Source organism: Thermobia domestica, chromosome 17 (assembly GCF_964235325.1).
Source record: "Thermobia domestica chromosome 17, izTheDome1.hap1.1, whole genome shotgun sequence".
Classification (NCBI taxonomy): Eukaryota; Metazoa; Arthropoda; class Insecta; order Zygentoma; family Lepismatidae; genus Thermobia; species Thermobia domestica.
In genome coordinates, this window is record NC_137470.1 from 120795351 (window position 1) to 120818417 (window position 23067).

General features: G+C 37.2%; 1 protein-coding gene across 20 annotated transcripts in view; it reads left to right on the forward strand.

Moving 5' to 3' along the window:
- LOC145674313 (uncharacterized) overlaps positions 1-23067 on the forward strand; it is a 192517-nt gene that overhangs the window by 54945 nt on the left and 114505 nt on the right. For 5 of the 20 annotated variants that reach the window (XM_081744191.1, XM_081744187.1, XM_081744196.1 and 2 more), the window contains exon 6: positions 21195-21420. The exons of 10 other annotated variants lie outside the window; for them this stretch is intronic. In XM_081744191.1, the coding sequence (XP_081600317.1) occupies positions 21195-21420 (226 nt within the window). Of the gene's footprint in view, positions 1-9667; positions 9906-21194; positions 21421-23067 lie in introns of those variants that run through there. 5 more of the 20 variants (XM_081744190.1, XM_081744185.1, XM_081744192.1 and 2 more) reach the window with 2 other exon arrangements.

Genomic DNA, 23067 nt, shown 5'->3' on the forward strand with positions numbered 1-23067 from the left:
ATGGATGTCGCAGAAATAGGAGTACAAAGTAAAAACTGGATAAAGTTCGCTCAGGACAGAAGTCAATGGAGAGCTTTTGTGAACGCGGCATTCAACCTCTGGGTTCCAAAGGCCATAGAGTTAGTTATTATGCTCATTAGGTTTAGCCACATTCAAAATTTGGTTGAGTGAAGTCTTTTGGTTCACCAGTCATTGGCAGTAAATTTCAGGTTTGGACTTAGCAAGCCTGTTAAGGGAAGTAAACGCAGTGTGCATTTATAATAAAGATTTGTTAAAAATTAATGAAGGATAACGTATTTTCGCTATAGGGAAATTTACGTTAGAAGTTTTGCTGGTATCATCTAACGGTTATGTCTACCTGAATCCTCTGTGAAGCCATAGTTTGTGGCTCTCCTCAGTAATCAACACGGAACTAGCATGGAACTAGACATTGATAAAAAGAGTGGTGAAAAAAAAAATCGATAGGGTAGTTGGTGATTTTGTAGGCATGCTACTTGTGCATTTATGATTACGTGTACACTATCAAACAACATCTTGCTGATATTGTAATAGTCACTACGTCATGCCCTGACGTATTAGTTCTGAGTCTTAACAATGCCTGTCGTTTCTTTTTGGTATTGCGGTTTCTCACAAATACTATAATTGATTAAAAAAAAAAACTTTTTGAGAGTCATGCATAAAAATATTATTTTCAAGAATTGTTGGCGTGTGTAATGAACACGATACTCAGAGACTATTCGAATGTAGAAAATATTACTTATAATTGTTCGCTATTGGTTTTATTCATGGTGAAAATTAGTTGAATTGGTTTAGATAAAAGTTAGTTGTATTTCTGTATAGTATATGTCAGCAGTAATCAACACTGCAACGTAGTTCTACCATGTAACCACTTGGAACTCAGAGGGAACATTAAAAAAAGGTAGTTTCATGCCGTAACCTCTGGGACACAGAGTTAACAAGAACTAATTTTGAACATGTCTCACCGATCCTATATGAGCGTTAAGATTTTAATCAAGAATGAAATTAATTTTGAGATGAAGAATTAGCAAGGAGGTATGTGAACACTTTTTCTCATCCAATCAAAAGTTGAGACCGAGGGTCATGACTGTAACTATATCCTTCGGTCACTAAATTAATAGAGATATTTAGGGGCATTTCTAAAAGATACCAGCAACAAAATTATATAGAAAGGCGTGTTTTAGATTTCGTGACCCACTGCACCATGGTTTTTGTGATGTAAGCTAAATCTCTTGAGTGGGTTTGCTGCCACACGCCTGTCTATATATATTTTTTTTTTTTTTTGAATTTACTGAAAAGAAATAAACACACAGAAAAGCGGAGAGTTGTATGGTATCCAAGCCAGGCAACAAAAGTCAAGGTGAGTGGCTCCTCGTACCGTACTCGCTAATGCTTTCGTCTTTGGTGCGAGCGGTCCCGAGTTCGATTCCTGATGAGGACACTCGGTCGAAAAATGTAAAAGCTTTGTCATAAGCCAGCCATCCTCAGTAAGGTTTTCCTGGGTTTTCTTCATTCACATCAGGCAAGTGCCGAGATAGTTCCTCACATATAGGTCTCAGGCCGCTTTCTTCCTTTCCCAATCCTTTCTTTCTTCCCTTACCTCAGATAATGTGATCGCCGAGAAACGTCATCTCTCATATACGTGACGGGATAAATGGCCTTAGATGCTGAAAGCCCAGAAATCTAAACCCGAATCATAATCCTAAAAGTCAAGGTGGAACAAGTGTAAAAAAAGAGGGAATTTAAGAAATAATACTAATGGTAATAATGATGATGAAATAATAAGGAATTATTTCCTTAGTCTCATATTTTTCTTTCGTTACTGTATTGAAGCTCGAGCAAACACTAGAAGCCATAGGTCTGATCATTCGTTGAGAAAATGGAAATGAGATCTTCCAGTTTAACGTCCAACGTTATACCCTTCAGGCTAAGTGAGACTGAGATCATTCGTTGAGCTACCTCTTTGTTATGTGGTTAGCGTACGCGCCTTAGGCGCCGCGGGAGATCTGGATTCGATTTCTGGTGAGAGCTCGTGATTGGGATTCCATGGTAAGCTGTAGACCCACCTCTCATATAGCTTTTGTACGGAAAGAGACGCTAAACAAATTCCAACCCAACATGTTTGACCATTCCTTAAATTTATCAGCCACCATCTCTCTTTTCTTACTGTCTCTAGGTTTTCGAGAAGTGATTAATCAAGCCCGTAAACAGGAAAAAGAATCAGATTTGGAAAGATGTACACCGTGCATGGATAAAGAGCCAAATGGCACGTGGGTGCAGTTAACAACAAGGTTTTCAAGGATTCATGACGACCTTCTCGCCAAAATGAAGAAACAACTTTGCGGGAAGCACTACGACACAAGGAGAAGTCATCATTCATGCCATATGCCGGTCCTTGCGGAGTATCGACAAGGATTGCCACTCTGACAGTGTAGGAAGTCTTCCACACATATGGCATAGGGTGATAGAGATGGGACACGATTACATTGAAGGGATGTAACAAGTGCTCTTCTGTACATACAGCCAGACACGAATTATAACAATGTTGCCGTTACAAATAAATTAAAAATAGTGAAAATAATGGCAGAGGATGGACAATGAAAAGTATGTTGAAAAAATAATTGTAAAAAAAAAAAGGGGGAAGAAAAGGATATGAGTCACAGACTAAACCTACTCGCTCCGATTTCTTAAATCATGTTAAACAAAATTGTAAGTCACATTCGAAAAACTTCGTCCGACTAAAAACTTCACTCGAAAGTAAAGTACCTTTTATGGATTTTCTTATAAATTGACTTGCTTCATGTTTTAGGGTTGTTAATGAAATAAATGTCCACGAAATATCAACAAAATTGCAGTGGCCCCACATAGCGTAGTCGCTAACACTCGCCTTTTGTGCGAGGGGCCCCGGGTTTGATTCCCGGTAAGGACACTAGGTCGAAAAAGTGCTAAAACTTTTTTAGGTTAGGCAAGCTATCCTGAGTGAAGTTTTCCTGGATTTTTCTCATTCACACCAGGCAAAAGCTGGGGTAGTACCTAATATAATGGTCCCAGGGCGCTTCCTTCCTCCTCAATTCCTCGGGGACGTCATCCCTCATACGTGACGGACTTACATAGCCATAGATGCCGAAAGCCCAGAAATCTAATTCTTCCTAAGCCTAATCAACAAAATCGCATGAGCGTATTTGAAAGAAAAAGCACCAAAAGTGAATTACCCCTTGTAGTTATTTTCATCAAAAATAATTTACATAACATTAAATGTTAATGAAATATTTATTTATCAAAAATGAACGAACTCGCCTGACGATTTTGAGAAAATTGTCCGAAAATATTTCAATCACAGGAGAATCTCTTGTTGATTTTTTAGCACAAATAAGTTACGCCATACTATTAGATTTTCATCAGTAGTGAGATATTTATAACTTTTTGTATGATTTATGAACAAAATTCATAAATCGTTTTTAAGGAAATCGTCCAACCTCACTTCTAAAGTAACCTACTTCTTTCGGATTCATTTTCCAGAAAAATGATGTACACCGTAGTATAGGCTTGTTAATGAAATGTTGATTTATGAAACGTTATCAAAATCGTTAGAGACGTTTTTGAGAAAATCACTTTTAAATTTTCAGTCCAGTAAAGTATCCTTATATTTGAGGATAGAAAGAACATTGGGTCTCCCCATCTTGGGGAGTTTTACAGAAACCTTAAGTTAAAATTTGATCCATATATATTGAACGGTATGTTTTCTAGATCAGAGTACACATATCTGGCGGAAGGAATAGAAAGATAAACAGGTATTCAAAAATCTCCTTTTTGGCTTGTAGGGGCCATGAAACGTAAATTCGTAGATAAGTTGTGTTCAATCTTTTTTTTTCTTTCTTTTTTTCTTCACGATCCGTATCTCTCGTATCGTTGCTTGAAAGTAGAAATGGCATAGGTAAAAAGGACAAGGTGTGATCAAAATGTACAGTGAATGTAGTTGCACAGCTCCATCTATTGATGTTGTATCCGTTTCAACTAGTAAGCCCGGTATCGTAAACCTTTGGTAGTCAGTGTCAAGTTTGAACAAGCTGTGACATGTTAGTTGGCTACCAGAGGCAGAAGACTGAGGAAGTGTTAAGGGTGTCAGTCTCGCGCCAACATTAAGTTTTGTTCTAAGCTGGAAAAAAGTGCCAAATAAGCTCGCGAAATGTCAAAAACAATGTATGGTGATGAAACGATGGCATTGAAGACTGCTTACAAGTGGCATGAGCGATTCAAAAGCGGGAAGGAGTCGATTGAAAACGAGCAACGATTGAGACGTCCTTCAACGTCGAAAACAGACGAAAACGTGAAAAAAAAAAAAGTACAAATGATTTATTCAAACAGATGAATGACTATTCGAGAGCTTTCCAAAGAATTAAACATGTCGTATGGGTCCGTGAGAAGCATGTTAATTGCCGATTAAGTGGGCAAATGACTTCGTTCTTCACCACGAATACGCGCTGTGTCACACCTTGCTTTTGATCCGCGAATTTTTGGCCGAAAAAATATTGCTCTCTGTCGAAATTCGCCGTGCTTCCCAGATATGGCACCATACGACTTCTGGCTCTTCCCAAACATTAAAACCGTGCTGAAAAGAAAACGTTTTGACAGCATTCCCGACATTGATAGGGCTACGACAGAGCAGCAGAATGCCCAAAAGAAGCCTTCCAGAAATGCTTCCATTCATGGATTCAACGTTGGGATAAGTGCATTGCTAGCCAAGTCCAGTACTTTGAAGGAGGTTAAATCAAATTCCATGTAAGCTTATTACTTTGTTTCAAATTCACCGTATTTTTGATCACACTTTTGATCATATATATTTTTCTTCTACTAAACTCAATCTCCTTATATCCGGGTAAGACTGGTAGGAAACCTTGCATTGCAACGTGGTGCCCATGTGGACGCTTTACTACTTCTCTGCTCTTTAGTTTTTAAGGAGATAAACATTCGACTTACAGAGGTTATTTTAACATTGAGTGTTACGAAGAGTTGAAGAGAATGTAAAAAAAAAAAAAAAAAAATCTAGTTATCGTGGTCCAACTGTATTTACTCCGTCCGTCCGTCCATCTGTTGAGAGAGACAGCCTCAAGAACTATTTGATTTGGTCAGAATGTATAAGGTCAAAAGTTAGGAATCGAAGTCCCTCATGGAAGTGGTATTCAAACCGGAAGTGGTAGAAATCAACCATTTCCGGTTTTTATGTTGACCACTATATAACAAAAACAGTAATAGGTAGCTGTTAGGTAGTGGAGATTCGTCTTTACTTAATACTGAGCAAAGGTATTGCTTTACTTAACTTTCCAAATACAGGGTGTTACACAAATTGTCACAATATTTTAAGAACAGATTCCTCACACCAAAATAAGAAAGAAAGTTCATATAGACCTGTGCTCAAAAGTGGATAGTTTCAGAGTTATAGGATGCCGAAAACGTGAAAAAATGAACTTTAAAGGTCCATAGTTTGGCTACTCTAGGACCGATCGTAGTTTGGTCAAGACATCACTGAAGAACTAGTATGTGAACTATCCAAATATCCATCTTTCAGAACCTCCGGTACTTTATTATCATTTTTAGAGAGGCTGTTTGGGAGTACTTGATCACTCTCCACCTACCTCTCTAAAAATTGTGTACAAACACTGGAGCATTCTTAAACATGGATATTTGGATAGTTCACATACTAGTTTCTCACTGATGTCTTGACCCGACTACGATAAGGTTCCATAGTAGTGGAGCTATGAACTTCTAAAGTTAACTTTTCGGCACCTAACTGCGAAACTATCCACTTTTAAATACAGGTCCATATGAACTTTTTTCCTACCTTGATGTAAGAAATCTGTTCCCAAAACATTGTGACACATTTTTTGTAACACCCTGTATACTAGAGTTTACCAATAAACGACGATACCACTTTCTTTTTTACTCTCAACCTTTAATTAACTTATACCACTACATCAAGTCACTCGTCTACCACTTGAGACCAGGGTAACCAGACTTACTGTTTTTCAGTCCTGTCCTGCGTGTTGCAAAGACATCTAGAAAATCGAGAAATGTCCTGATTTAACATATTTGCAATACTTTAATGTTTCATTCTTTATTCACAACATTTCGAATCACAGGCACTCTTTTGCTGAATGATAAACCGCTGTGTTTTTCAGCACATCTCAAAAGATCATTGTTAGGAAAGGATGTTTTTCAATACATCGTTTTTAGTGAGAAGGCCTTGTTGAGATGTCGGTAAGGCAGGAAAGGATTTTTATTTCAAGTTAGGGCAGTGATACTAACCAAATTAAGTAGAAGTTCCCTCGTGTCGGTCTAAATTTTCCCTCACTCCTTAAACTAATCATACACTCCGAAAATCGATGAAAGAAAAGTAAGTTTTTAGCCCTGTGTACATTCATAAGAATAAACCACGAGTATTGCCGACACAGTAGGCTACCATATACTATATTATACTTGTGTCCTGCTTTGCGCTTATAAGAATCTGATCACCCTACTTCAGACATCTAATAACAAGCCACACCGAGCGTTATCTTACACCTAAAATATCGACAACCACACTTGGCTCTTCAACCTAAAATATCATTAGCCAGTCTTGGTTCAGGAACCCGAAACCAATCTTGGTTCATCCTCTTAAAATATCAATTGCCACACTTGGGTGTAACTCCTCCTAAACATACAAATAATTCAACCACTTATGACTCCATTCCGACATCAATCCAGATACACATTATATTCATGGTAACGTCCTTCATTTGTTCTTACAATTTCTCAACACCTAGTTCGATTATTCCTAAGAAATACCTTGTTCAATACTTCTAGATGATGCCTGAGCTTAACTCACAAAACCCTAACCGCAGCGAGAAGGATTTTCTGCAATCTATTAAAGAGTTCTAAGAATACATTTCATCCCCATCCGTAACTCTGTACTAAAACGAAAAACGATAGAAATCCACTACAAACTTCCGGTTTGAACATTACTCTACATAGAGCATAAACGACAGGAGATAGCGTGAAGTGTTTTCTTTTTTCTGGAATTGATGTAGCGTTCTAAGAATAGATATTATCTCGTCTTTTAAGCGTTCATTCAAACTAGAAATACCAGAAATAAGATACTTCCGGTTTTAACGTTGATTGTTATAAAGTAAAACCCGTAATAGATAGCAGCATTTTTTTGTTTTTTTAGTCAGTCAAGTGTCTCAAGAATGTACTCCATCTGCTCTATAATCTCTCTACTAAAACCGGAAGTGGAAATCTACGACTTCTGGTTTCAATATTAATTGAGAAAATATCATGCTATACACACTAAACTCTTTCACGCGGTCTACACGTGACATTGCTATTTGCTTTAATTTTCGTTTCACCCTCCCACTTCTTCCCCTTCTTGTTTGATGAATCTTTTAGGGAAAGTGCGTATAGTATGCCTTGTGATTGCTTTCACTAATTACTGGTAAGTAATCCTCTTTGGTTCTCTCTCTTTAATTACTTTGTTCCAAAAAATATATACATCACGACTGATTACTGAGTTATGACTACCTACCTGATAGCGTGTAGGTCCCTGCTGCTTCCGACAGCACCGATCCGATGTCGGTCGTCATCCTCTGGCATGTACAGGCGGGCTTCCGTGCCGAGAGTGTCGTAAAGGAATCGAATGTGCCGTTACTTTGCGTTCCACTGAGATCCCTAAATTTGGAAGATGTTGGAAGTCCGCACACTGTAGCGCGAATTATTCCTACACAGTTTGTGTGGGGCGGTTAGGTGCAGTGTGATGTCATCAGCATTGTGAAAGAAATGCAACATGGTATGATGTATTGAATCTGCTAGTGAGTCCTGATGCGTGACACCAGGCATGCGTTCATCTACAACCAACACGAGACTTACTAGATCATGAAAACATTCACCACACCATACACTCACCACCATCAGCCTTTACTGTTGGGACCATTCACGATGGCTCCACCGCGTCATTAAGCTTGAGCTATACATGCTCATGCCATTTGAGAAGTGGAGAAAAAGTCGTGACTCAACAGACCAACCTTTCTTCTTCCAGTTTCTGTCGTCCGATTCGTGTGTGAGTTTATTCCAGGCATATTCGAGATGTATGTAATTTTGCATTGTCTTGCTGCCGAAGGCACCAATGGCATGAAATGTAGGAAATTTTTGGTACATTGTGGAATACATTCGCTCCAGTTGTTCAGAGTAGAGATTGGCATGGATGGTTGGACCGTCCTACACGAACTTATAGTGCATTATTTACTTATAATTCCACCAAACGCAGAGCAAGACTTTGTGTTCAGAACGCCCGTATTTGACGATACGAGTCAATGAGGCAACTTGCCCCTTATACCGCTTATATGCGTTAGAATTTCGGTAAAAATGTTTAGTTTTCGTCGCACGTTATTATTCTCTTCAGGAAATGCTGATCATGTAGGTTTTCCAGGAGTTCCTTGGACACTTTCACTCGCCTCTGTGTTCTGTGACACAATTTGCCAGCTTAACCATCTGGTTATTGTGTTGCGATCAGCTGTTCTTTTACCTTTCACACAATAATTATTTGGGGTTGTTTATTTGATATGGTCCAGTGTGAACTTAAAGGCAAAAGTTCCCGAAATAAGATTTTGTTGCACCTTCATCTTTGCCGGTGTCAAATCATATAATAAAAGGGAGCACTTCACAAACGTTCAGGCCACAAACTGCCAATACTTTTACCTGTACTAGCCACCACCTTCAAAGGCTTGAATTGTTTTGGCCACGTGAGACACATGCCACAAATGATGTACGTATGCCAATATTATAAAACTTATTACTTATCTCTCTATGTAGATTGACGTTGTTCCAGTTCAATGACAGGCGGTGTATAATGCACTGTGGGACAGGACTAAATAAGAACCATTTTTGGGGACCATTTTCCTTTCCCTTTCCCCCGAATATTTGTTCTATTCTGCGTATCCTGTTTCATGTGTCTGGGAGAATTAGGACCTAAACTACGAACATTTGAAAGTAACTTGATGAAATTGCATTTCTATAAAAATCTGTTTAATGGAAATTGGAACGGACAGAAACTTTTGTTGAAGCAAGATATCTATACAATTTTCCTAATAATGCTAAGAATGGGCAATGTTTGACATTGTAACAGTAATGTAGGCATTATGGAGTACAATGGGCAAAGTAACTTATGTCTAAATTCTAGCAAATATCCTCCAAATCAATCTCAACGTGTTTATTTTTATGATATGTCTAACATTTAAAAAATAGTTATTTTGCCTATTCACTGCATTTGGTTTACAGACGAGTAGGTAGCACTGTCTTCTGTCATATTCATTATAAGCTCAGTAAGTAACTTTTATCGCTTACAAGCGGATAAATCGGATTTACGCTATTTTGCTAGGAGTGAACTGTAACACTATCGTCAACATGCTTGCCATTTACATTCCTTTTTCCTGTAAATTTGATCTGCGAGGACAATAGTCGCAGACGTACGATAAGCTAAGTACAGTGAGTAAAATATAGACTAATGAATGCATATCTTAATACGCTTCTGGTGCGGGGTTTGCACGCTTTATTCTCCATCGGGGAATGCTCTGGTAATGAGATGCCACCTGTGTTATTGATGTCCTGTTTGCTTTTACAGGTGCCAATAACACAGGTGATCTAAACAGCTTTGCACGGATCAGTGGATTTCAGACGAATAAACCCAAAACAGTATCCTGTACAATGTGTGACAAGTCATTTGCTGGGAAGTTGAGTTTACAAAGTCACATTTCGAACATACATGGCGCTCTTCGAGGACCGTTCAAGTGTCCCATTTGTGGGAAATTGGCTAAGAACAAACACAGTCTCAACACCCACATGTATGATTATCATAGGAGGTGAGACATGTTTTATTTTTTCTTTCATTAATTGAAGGGATGTTACTGACGTAAAATGAGGGAAATGGCCCAAATATTAAGTCAAATGGATTTCTAAACCATTTATAAGTATTGTGTATTCGTAGTTTGAATTATTATTTTAAGGCTACTTCAAACCTGGAATGTAATTTTGTTCGACAAAAGCGATAAGTTTTGTTAAAGCTGAGAGCTTCCTTATGGCTAATTTCTTTTCTTTTATGCGGAGAACCGGGTTCGTGTCTTAGTTTATATACATGTGATTCCAATCTATCCTAAACTGTTGTTCACAGTTCACATAACTTCATTACTGGCAAGGGACGGTCAGCTCGAATCATTAGTCAGTGTTGAAAAAATTCTCGAGAAGTCGGTCAGGAATTGCTGTGGGATGTTTCGAAGTCGCAACACAATTTGCTTCTAAATGGGTACAGCAGAATTGAACAGAGATGGCGAATAAATATAATGAAAATAGAAATGTAATTTTATTTAGCAAAATCGACTAAAGTTGGTATAATTATGTATAGTGTATGTAATAGTTCTACAATAGCTTTAAACATACTCGCGAATGTATGTCATTTAAGGCCTACCACAGATCTGGAGAGTCATGTAATCTGTAAATATATATATCTATAGTTCCAGAACATGTTTAGTTAGAGAAATTTAAAACAACCTAAGTTGGAATCAGTTACTAAAATATTTGTACATTCACGACGTATACGTTGTTAGTCCTAGAAATTAGAAAGTTACATATAGTTATTTCCTCGGTAAACACAATTTAAATATATAGTTTTATTAACATAGGAAGTCATATTGCTCGCTGTGACTGGATGGTGGCCGCGTCGCACGCCGAACCTTCTTGCTTTCTCCTACTTTCCCAGTGTTAGCATTGTATATAAATAAATAAAACTGTGTCAGTAGATTCAAAATAGTGTAGGCTTAACTTTTGTAGAAAGGATTTTCACATAATATGACATATAAAAGAATATAATGCAAGAATTGACAGTTTCAAAGTAAAAAAAAAAAAAAAAAAAAAAAAAAAAAAAAAAAAAAAAAAAAAAAAAACCTGCTTTTTCCATATTTCTTAAATTTATATATCAAGAGAACCAATATTGTAGCTATTTAATAAGAAACAGAGATAATGGCTGTTTCGTTAATATTGACATTTTGAAGCTTTGAGGGAAGTATGAGGGGAAAGCTTCAGGGGGATTTTGGGGGACTTCCATAAAAATGCTTCTCTGGGAGTGGTTTATCAATGGGGTAAAATGCAGCTTTGCCCTAATTATTTCCTAAGTTTGATGTTTTGGGATCTTTATTGATTGGGCTACTCAGACAGTTCTTTGTTCAGAAAAGCTGATGTCCTTTCCTTTACATACCATTCACTTTCCTTTCACTTTGTGTGTGTTCCGTCTGACAAATAACACTTCGCTTCTTTGAATCCGGAATTGCGGAATACGACACATATCCTGGAAGACCCACTCCTAATTAAGATGCAGATGGATTCCCAGCGTCACTTAGCAGTGGGTTCGTTAGTTATGGACCTGTAAAGTTAACATAGAAATCCATAGGAAATACAATAGGCCTAAAAAAATTAACATACGTATCCATAGGAAATACAACATCTAAGCATTTCCTTGACTTCTCTTTCTGCTAACCTTATGTAATATACTACGTAGAAACCATATTATCTGTAAAGCACGAGAGGCAAGTTGAAGATAGCATCCAAAGAGACAACAAGATTGACTTTAGTTTAAACCAGAGGATTGTTATTGAAGGCACGTTGGAAGCATTTACCGAGTTATCGATGTGCAGATCGAAAAACAGATCATGAGAAGAGCAGTTCATAGTGTGCACACCTCACAAAAGTTAACTCATTACACTTAGAACACTGTCGATTGAGTAAAACAGGAATTGTGAACGAAACTCCACATTTCCAGTGCTTCGTCCAAGTAAGCAGCTTTGTAGAGAGCATACCGAATCAAGATCCTGAATCTGGGAGTGCTGAACTGATAGATTGTGAACGACTGCAATGCAAAGAATCGGTCATGATGTTAGATGTTCATATCACTCATAAGTGTGTCAGTTACGTAGCGGATGAATTATTTGTACTGCCTAAAGAAAAGCACATCCTGATGAAGATGATGAATCTTTCGTGTACATTCTCCAGAAATCAGCTTCTTGAAATCAACATCTGCAGGTTTCAGTTTTTTTTATGTCCTCATTTGTCTTTTTTCTTTCTTTTCCATACGCTACCAAAGGTAAGTACTATACATATTCCAGGCAAGTTCTTGCGGTCACTCTGGGACATTCAGATCAGACTCTTGTGACGCGTCGGGGGCGCGGTGGCTCAGTGGTAGAGCGTTCACCTCCGGTGCTTGGGGTCCCTGGTTCGATGGTCCCTGGTCCACCGCCGTGTGGACTTTGTGGTGGACAAACACCGTGGTCGTGGGTTTTCTCGGGATTCTCCCGTTTCCTCCCACTTTCTTCATTTCACTCATCTCTTATCATCACAGTCTCCTTTAGCCTAACCGGCATAAGAGTGGAACGTAAAACTTAGATTTCATTTCATTTCTTGTGATGCGTCCTCGTCCACAGGATTCCTATGATAATTTTATAGGTCCATAACTTCCGAATTCATTACCGACAGACGCTGGGAATCCATCTTAATTTGGACTGGCTCTTTCAGGATATGTGTCGCATTCCGCCATTCCGGATTCAAAGGAGCGAAGTGTTATTTGTGAGGAAGACACTCTTAGCTTAGCCCCATATTGAGCATATAAGAATACAGGCAAGGCGAGGAGCAGTACAGACAGGGAACTGAGAACAATGGAACAAAACCTCGTACTGTATACTCACCCGAGCACATGTTAGTCAAAGGCTCACACTTTACTTCCTCACCTGTCTCCCCCTGCCTCAACTTGGCTGTCCTGTCCTGTCCTCTGGTCACAATGGTGCCTAACTCCACTTCCTCGCTTGTCTCCCTTTGCTTTAGCTTGGCTGGCCTGTCCTCTAATTGTTATGGTGTCTGAGTGTTACAAGAATTGCATGTTTTTGTTATAGCTAAAGATCGGATGTTTAGGCACCAAAAATATGAAAGATAAGCAGGCAAATAAATACTTATAATTCTAAAATAGGCACTAAAATCTTAGGCGCAATAATGCAAGATAATCACTCTCTGGTACACAAGAAATTAAGTCGTAAGTAGTGTTCAGTTAATGTAGAAACGTGAATGATGGTTTTTGCAGAGGACATACATTATTTTAAAGAAAGAACCATTTATATCTAATGTTTTTATGTATTTCTAATAAATTATTTACAACACTTGATCATAGCATTGCAAAAATTTTTCAAAACTTTTCGCACAGAAGTCCAAAGAAAGAAGTTATCAGCCAAAATGAATGGATAAATTATTAAATATATGTAACGTATTGTGACAGTCTGTCACATCATTAACTGCAGTTTCATACGATATCAAGGTATTTTTCAAGTAGTTAGTTCGTAAATTATTTCTTTGGTCGTACAGTATTAAAATAAATCTTTCTGTATCCATGTATGTAATCGAATATGTTTAAAGCATGCAATAACATGAGAATAAAATTCTTTTGGTTGCGTTGTCTCCTTTCGAGCATTTCCATTAGTCTTGAATTTGTCCAGTACCTTATTAATGGCAATAACTGCTTCACATTTCTCGGAGGGATATTTTTTGTATCTATTGTGGTAAAAAATCTGATCTAAACGAAAGTCCGTTTTTATTTCTAAATCTCTTGGAACAGAGAGAAAAGTTTTTTGAAACAAAAGATGTATGTATTTATGCCAATGAAGTCCTGATTCTGAACGATAATGCAAATAATAGTCAATATCTGGCATTTAATTAAAAACGTAGGTAATATAGAGTGAAACAGAGAAAATAGTCAAAGTAAATTTTACTTAAATTGAAGTGAAGACCCTCAAATGAAGTTAAGAGCGTTCCCAAATGATCTTCACAGCGTTCATTTGTATTATATGTCTAACATTCAGGAATAGGCATCTTTCCTAACATCCAGTCTCTAATTATAGCAATCAGTCTTTATTCAGTGGAACTTCATATCATTCGGACTTAACAACTATACGTATATTTTTCAGTTTTGGTGAGCTTGTACAAGGAAGAGCAAAAGTGAGACAAGCGTTAATACGTTTAAAAAAAAAACAACATATTTTTGTGTTGATTTTTCATGGAGCAGACTCGAATTCGGTGCTTGGCGGGAGTACATGTGGTTCGGATCCTGTGTTAAATTGTGGATCCGGATCTAATGTTTCGGGGCTGAAAAATGGAGTTAAAGAAATAATTTCTTACGCGGTCGTCACATCCAGTAATGGAGCAAGAATTTTTGCATCCCGTCAAAGAGCTTTTCATTCAAGTTCGCCATCGGCTTTGAGTCACTTCTTTCTTAACAACTGCTGCTTTTATAATAGTGCTTTTAAACATTAAAAATAAAATAAAATAATTAGATCCTTTAAAGTCATCATATCATTTCAACAGAAGACAAACTATGGGTTTGGAGATGGCAGTCCGTATCCCTTGATGTAGAGAAGAAAATAGTGTAGACAAGCGGAACACGGTTGGTGAAGCAAACTCAGAAATTCCCGGAGTGTAATGCTGTGGAACACAGCCTCTGTTGCCTCTTATACTCATTCAAACATTCGTTCCCAATAAAGTATTACATACAAGTGGAGCGTATTCTTGGCCGAACTCGGCCACAAAATGTAGCGATCTTTATTACTTAGACGATGGGCTACTTGCTCACCAAATCTTGTTTAAATCCGGCCAGTAAATTATCGAGAAATAAGGTACCACAAACACGCACACACTAACTCCTGGTGTGAAACAATAAGCTACCGTATTTTTACGCCGCGAACTAATAAATATGCAAAGAAAACATAACACCGATATATATGAAGAAAGAAACGAAAAATAGGAACAGTTCTTCGAAATGAAACAAAAAAATTGGATTGTTAGAGTTCACTCAATCTCAGATCTCTTAACTCTGCATAAAAGTTCTTGTGCCTATATACTTAGTATAGGCACCGTCGGTTCTGGAGACCAGCATTCGATTCCTGGTGGAAGCTTATGTGATTCGGATTCAACGTTGAACTGTAGGTCTACAAAATTCTGATTGTGCTTTAATAAAGAAAACATGAAAACCCTTGTAGTTTACCAATTAGGAAAACGAACATAATTTAAATTCTATTCCTTTTTTTATTTTGTTTGTAAAGGAAAATCAGGTACAACTGATTTAAATAAAAAAAATCCACAAAAATGATTCCTGATGTTTTGCAACCCTGTTTCTACACACTGACCTTTCCCTTGATTATATTGCAAAGATTTTTGTCTTTTAGGGTAGAACTAAAAGATGGCACACGGGAGTTGGGACTTTTCCATCAACTTTTATTATAAAGTTTCCGCAATAAATATTACAAATAAGTATTTTTTAAAAATTATTTGGAGGTTTGTTGGTGAAATTATACGAACCCAGTAACCATGCGTCTTAAAGATGATGATAAGGAACTCTCAATGACCAGGAGTTTTAGAAGAGGGACTTAAGGTGTTCTCAACGATCAGGCGTCTTCGAGAGTTGGTGGTTTGATCAACCGGCCAGAATTAATGTCTTTTGTGGTGTCCTGTCTCCTTTTATGCATAAATGTTGCTGATTGCTTGAATTTTTGTCACTTGCCGATCGTTGGCGATGGTAGATTACTCTTTTTTGTGGTTGTCGTCTAAAAAATGTTTACATCTAGCACGTGGTGTAAAACCACGTGAAACCTTACAATATGCTTTGTAGTGAGGTGGTGGTATTCTTTTAACCTTTCAGTCAAATATCTTTCATAAAGTAGATTCCGCTTTTGCTGACTGAGAAGTCGTTGAAACGTGGAACAACTAAATATGCTCTTCTTTTGATGTTTCTGGCTTAGGATTTGATTCACATTTCCAGTTGTATTTACATCGAACTCTCAGTTTGCAAACACACAATAAATAGAATCAAAATTTGGAGTGTTATTTAAATATTAAATATACTGGTTATTTACTCGTACTATGATCCAGTAAGTTGCGGTAGCGAAACTGTTATTAAGGCTGCACAGGAATTCCTGCCACAAAGTTGGCACAAACGCGGATACAAAGCAGTTGCTCCTAAGGATGTAATTGCTTAGGCAGTTGTAAAGGAATATCCAAAGCGATCGCACATGTGCAAGTGTTTGTGTACTGCATAAGTGAAAAGATTAGCCAACCAAATTAGACGACAGGAAATTATCAAGTTTTTCATGGCCAATGGAGGTGATGACAAGTTGACTGGTCATTTTCAGCAGCAAGGAATGAGTGTTGGAACCATCTACAGAGTATTACAGTAGTATTGTGAGACTCAATGAGTATAAGAAATTGAAAGGTCACTTCAATAAATTAGGTTTTTGCCATCATTCGAATCGTCTCCAAACGCTGAAGATGTTTTATGCTCAGATTGGTTCCTTGCATGACTGTCAACAATAGGTTAACGTTTAACCTTAAATAATAATACTTCCATAATTCTTCTAGTTCTAAACAGTAGTGTATTTTTTTGTTCGAAAATTTAACTAAGTCCAAACTTCCAAATTTGATGGCTAGTAACTAGGGAACAAAAGATTCGCTCAGGAAATTCATATGCGCACTAAGGAATTCAAGATCTACCTCCTTACCATGTTTGGTGAAGATCAGATGAGTTCTTCGCACGAGTGGACTAGGGGTGTCCACAGGTGTTTTTTAATTCACAGGTTGCACTCTTGATTTTTTTTGGGGGGAAGGGGGGTATTTTTCGTGAAAATGACACAATCGAACTTTACTATAAATGCTGTTAAGAACTTCAGAAGTTCTGAAACTGATTACAATTTATATGACTGTGTACTGCGAGCGGTGAAAAAATATAAGTAAAAAAGCTCAGTACCCACTGCAGACCAAAGTATTCCTCTAAGTAGCGCTTTCGGAAATTGCGATTTCCATCATCAGATTAGTTCGAAAAGTAAATTTGAATACTGAAAAGAAACATGGATGGGCAAATAAGGTTAGAAAGAAATTTAAAAAATATGAAGTAAAAAAACTTCTAGTCAAAACATAGTTTTTAGTTTTACGAGTTGTTTTTACTTCGTATTTTTTTATTCCTTTTTAACATTAGTTTTTACTAGTGGTGGGCTCAAATACCGGTTTTTTGGTTTTTAGAAAAACCGAAACCGGTTTTTGAAAATTTCCAAAAAAACTGTTCGGTTTTTAGAAAAACCGAACCCGGTTTCGGTTTTCTCCAAAAGCGGTTCGGTTTTCACCGGATTCGGTTTTCTTCAAAACCAGTTCCGTTTTTTTAATTTGTTTTATTTCTAACCAGAATAGTGTTTCGTTGTTCTCCGGAAACCGAATCCGTTTCTACAGAAATAGTTTTATGTGTTCTCCAAAAGTTTTCACCGAAACCGGTTTTGGAGAAAACCGAAATGTCGGTTTTACGGGTTTCGGTTTTTATAAGAAAAACTGTTTTGCCTATCCCTAGTTTTTACCCATCAAGGTTTCTTTTCCATGTTCAAATTTAAATTACTTTTCGAACTAAGCTGATAATGGAAATCGTAATTTCCAAAACTGCCACTTAGAGGAATACTTTGGTCTGCGGTGAGTACTAAGCTTTTTTACTTATATTTTTCTGATTACAATTTAGTTTATTAAGCAAGTGACCTTGATTTTGCCACAAGCAACACCGGTCTTTGCTACTACTTTCTTTTTTTCTTGCAGCGGCGTGGGGAGGGTGATTGTATATTTGGAATGGAGAAATTGGACCCACCCACTTGAGTGGGGTGTGGTCACCGCTGAAGTGGGCTATAATTTGCTTGACTAAAGTAACTTAATTAGAAATGTAACTGAGTTTGAATCCTTTATAAAATCACCTTTTACGAAGTATTACTCAGAAACCACGTATTTTTATGACCCACACCATAAGCTATTTACGTCAGTCAGATACTGCTACAGTCGAGTTACTTCTGGCGCACGCTTTATTATTATTTGAAAACTTAAGGACGAAAATTTAATATTTTGGTTTCTAAGCAACAAGTAATGAGGTGCAATATGTAAACATATATATATATATATATATATATATATATATATATATATATATATATATATATATATATATATATATATATATACACGAGGGACAATCAAAAAGTTCCAGGAATGTTGTTCTAGTTTTGGCTTTTGTGTTGCAATCACAGTGAATCTTGTGCAGTGCAGTGCTTACGTTGCCTACTTATGAATAAGACAAGTGTGAACAGGTCATAACTGTCAGTTTACGAGTAGTATGTCTAAACGGAGAAGTATGTGGTGATCAGTTTTTGCAATGTTGCGGTTCAAACACTGCACTGCTTCAGACACTTTGATGGCCTTAAAATCAGTCTGTGGTGTCAGTGCTTTAAGGAAAACAGCAGCGATACCCGTTTCGTCACTGTAGAAGACATCACAACCAACCTGACGGCGGAACTTCGGAAGATACCAAAAGAGGGATTTCGTCGGTGTAACCAGCAATGGCAGGAGGAGTTGAGCAAGTGTGTGTGTTCTGAAGATGCCTACTTTAATGGCGATTAGGTAAATGTGTACTTATTTTGTGGGAATAAAGAGCCACAATAAAATTCCGGGAAAATTCGAATTCTGGCCTAAAAAATTTTGAAATGCAGTATTGATTTTAAAACAAACTCATTTTTGTGTGGATAATGAAATTTTATTTTACATTCAACTTTGTATCCATTATGAATTGCCTCTATTTACTTTTCCATCGTTCTGTACATTGGTCTAGCAATGAAGTGCTCTGTTTACCTCTGTTTGGAGATAGTTTTACGAAAATCGGAAAGTTTAACATTTTAGAATTTTGTTGTAGAAAATTAATTCTTTTTTTATTTTTTCATGATGAAACAAAAACCGATAAGCCAATTTAAATAATTAAAGACTTGTGTGTGTTATTTATTTTCCTTCCTTTCTAATATTTCGCTCTCGTTTGCTGCTAAGAATGGAATTTTCTTAGAAAACTCTTGAATTTTCTCTTAGGTCACATTCTTCTTCATGCAAGTAAATAAGAATTGAGGTTGTAGTACTAAACTTCTATACATTAAGATTTTAATGAGAAAACATGTGTAAAAATCACTCAAGAACCACTAGCAACAACCATAGAAAATTCTCCTAATTTTGAATTCAGTGGGATTATATTGTAAATTGTAAAATTCTGCTGAAGCAGGTAGAAGGTAGAGCAATTACACACGGGAATCGTTTTCTATGACTACCCGTTTTTAATACAGTTCCACTAAATAAGTACAGTGTTCATTAAAATTTTAGGAAAAGTAGGTGTCCTTAGGCCGAATAGCCAAGGTAAGGATTCCTCACAAAACTCCGCTGCAAACTGAGTGAGGTTGGTAGGATTCTCAATGCTCCGCTGTAAGCAGAGAGATGTTGAAGTCCCGCAGAGCTATACGGCAAGCTAGCCGGGAAAGAACCACGAAGCTCCGCTGCAAGCTGGGTGGTTTTGTGGTTAGGAATCTCTCGAAGCTCCAATTGCAAGTTATGAGAGGGGTTAAGTTTCCAACAGAGCTCCGCTGCAAGTTAAGTGGGTAGGAAGCCTTAGAGTTCCACTGCAAGTTGGGAGGCTTGAGTAGGTTCTCTCAATCTCTACTGCAAACTAAGAGGGGGACTTGACCAGCCAAAGACTGATACCAGTTGAGGTGATCCTCTGAATTTTAAATCTGCTTCTGTAAGGCGGTGGCGTTGATGTTCCTCTAACATCACGTGATGAGTGGAGGCGCTGATTCTTGTCTGATTTTTGTAGTGGCTTGTACTTGTAGTAAATGAACGTGGTATTGTATATAAATAAAAGCACATGTTAATGTTTACAAATAGAAGCGTGTGCAGGATATTATAATACTTTTAATCCTTAAGGACGGCTTTCTTCTTTATTTAAGAGATAAAAAAGATACTCAAAGAGCCATCCAAGCCTATGACTGGATATTGAATGATTTATTTGACAAACGCAAAAAAGGCCTATAAACCACACGTCATCTCAACGTAGGCTGTGTTTATGTGCCACACCCATCCTCAGCGGACAAATCAGACGTGTGTTTATATACCACATTCATCTGTAAAGGGTTAATCCTTGACCAAACTAGTGACAAATAAACAAGATTTCCCAAAAAATATGAAATTGGTACGTGTTTGAACAGGTTTTTCACAGAAATTTCGATAATTGGCAGGATTGAGTGTTTTTTTTTTTTTTTTTTTTTTATACAGAGTTTTGTGATCAAACTCTTAAGTATTTTTTAAAGTTCAGGACTGCAAGCTGAATTCTTACTTACCTGCATGAAGAAGAATAAAATAGTAATGTGACACACGAGAAAATTAGTTGTTTCTTAAGAAATTTGACCCTGGACAAAGCTCTCAGCAGCGAACGTGAGCCAAATATTGGGAAGAAGAGAAAAATAAATAGCACACACAAGGTAGTCTAATCAATAAACTTAGAAAGTTCGTTATTGGTTTATCTATGTCTCTGTGTCTATTATTTGCGATCTTTTCAATTTTGAGCCCTCCATTCGATAGTGTATCAAAAACTATCTGAAGAAGTAATGGCATTTCTTTCTTCACTCTTAGCGTTCCCGAGATATTTGCCAAAAAACTTCGGATTTCGGGAGATTTAAGGAGCCATATCTCGGGAACCATAAGTCATAGAGAGGTGATATTTTGCGAATTTTTCAATTTTGAGTCCTCCATTTTGAGTATGTATTTTCGTAAAACAACATATCGTAGAACGTTTTAACAGCACTTTTAAACAAAACATGTGGAATATATTAAGTACTCAAGGAAATTGTAACTAGATAGCTATATTACAAGAATTGCTTAATGAGTATAATAATAAAGTTAATAGAACAAATTTTATAAAGCCAATAGAAGTTAAAAAAAAAATAATTGTTTTTAAGTCCGTTCTGGCAATGCCCTCGGAGCATTCTCAGTTGGTTTAATTATGAAATAAGTGCGTGAAATTTTTAACACTATACAAGCTGATTTTTTTTTTTTTTTTTTTTAGCATTTTGGCGAAATTACAAATGTTCTAGGAAATTACGAAAATCTTTTCGCCTTTTGCTAAAATTGCTAATGCGTTGTTATTTTTGTAAAGTTGCTAGACGATGTTCATACCAGAGTGTAAATAATCTGTACTTTAAGAAAAAAATGAAAAGATATATATATTCCTGCTTTTCCAGGTATCCATATTATTGAGAACCCTTCTACTGCAAAAAATATGGCCACATCGAAAAGGAAATTTTGTTGTCCTATGTGCAATAAATCTTTTGCTTGGAGAGAAAGCCTTAACACTCATATCTCGAATATTCATGGCCCTGGACGGGGACCGTTTACCTGTCCTCAGTGTGGAAAACTTGCTAAGAATAAACACAGCTTAAGTACACACATGTATGAGTATCATAGAAGGTGAGAAGTATTTAATTGTGTTTTCCTTGTTTAACGCATGTTATTGAGTTTGAATAAAGTACAAACAGAATTGAGGATCATAATTAGTCAAATCTAATAGTGAAATTACTTTGTAGGACAGAAGTTGGGTCAACAGGCCTCTATTTCGGCATACATTTCATCACATTTTCTCTCGTGTTCAAATATTTGCCTTTATGATTTTGGTGGTTAGCGTCGTGCTGAAACATGCATTATGACATATCTTACATTAATGCGTGGTGTAGCCGAACGTTTTCATTATTCGGGAATTAGGTTGAAAAGTTCGAACACTAAAAGCGGAGGCGAATACGCTGGCTCAATGTTAGAGCGTTTACCTTTGATGCTAGGGGTCCCTGGTTTGATACTAGACCACCTGAGTTTGTGGTGGACAACATTACATCTGTGGGTTTTCTCGTGGTTATCCCAGTTCCTCTTACATTCTTATCACCACATATTTCTTCACCATCTTGTCTCGTTTAGCCTAAAGGGCATAACTCTGGGATCTTGAAGGAAAAGTGTAATTTTATTTACCTAAAGCAGCACATAATTCAAGATATACGAATTTTACCCAGAATATTTTCATCATTACTCCACTGAATGTATGTTTAATCCTAGCGGATCTTTTGTCGCTTGCTGAAGAGAAGCCTGTTAGATAGGAGTCTGTGATCGTCAGTTAGTGGGAATGGATTAGCACGAAATTAACTGTGGGAATGGTTTCTTTCCATGAGAATGCTACAATTTAAATAACGTCGTCCCTTTATTCTCGTATTCTAGGGGGAAGTTATTTTGGATTCTCATCACTGTGAGTGCGACACAGAGGTTGAGATACGATCATTGTGACTGTGAGCAAGATGAGTTATTGTAAAGGATTGTTAAGAGACAAAAGAGATAAATGTGTTATACAGGTGTTTCAAAAAAACACCAACGACGTTTGGGAGGTGATTTTCTGACACCAAGATAAGACAAAAAGTATAGATCAATCTGGGTGCAGAAACCGTCATTTCGGAGTTATAGGCTGCCGAAAACATGAAAAAATAACTTTAGAAGGTCCATAGCTCTAATAGTATGGAACCTGCTATAATCTGGTCAGGATTTCACTGAGGAACTAATATGTGCGCTATTCAAAAATTCATGTCTCACAATACAACTTTTATGGTGGTGGTTTGACTACGGGCATATAATTTTAAGTACTCACCAACTACCCCTATGAAAATGATTGCGCAATCAATTATTGCAGGATTCTGAAACATGGATATTTGCATAGGGCACTTACCAGTTCCTAAGTGAAGACTTGACCCAACTACGGTAGGTCCCATAGTATTGGAGTTATGGACCTTTAAATTTTATTTTTTTCGTGTTTTCGGCAGCCTATAGCTCCAAAATGATGGATTTCTGCACCCAAGTTGGTCTATGCGTTTTGTCTTATTCTGGTGTCAAGAATCACCTCCCAAACGTTTGTGTTGTTTTGATACACCCTGTATATCTGTTGTAGAGTTTGCTCTTCCAAATGCGGTGACAGAATAAAAAAATAAAAAAAAAATCGTTCCGAAGCGTCAGGATTAACTTTCTTCCATGCTTACGAACAGAATTATGCAGAAGCAAGAAACAAAGTTAAAATTTTGTACCACC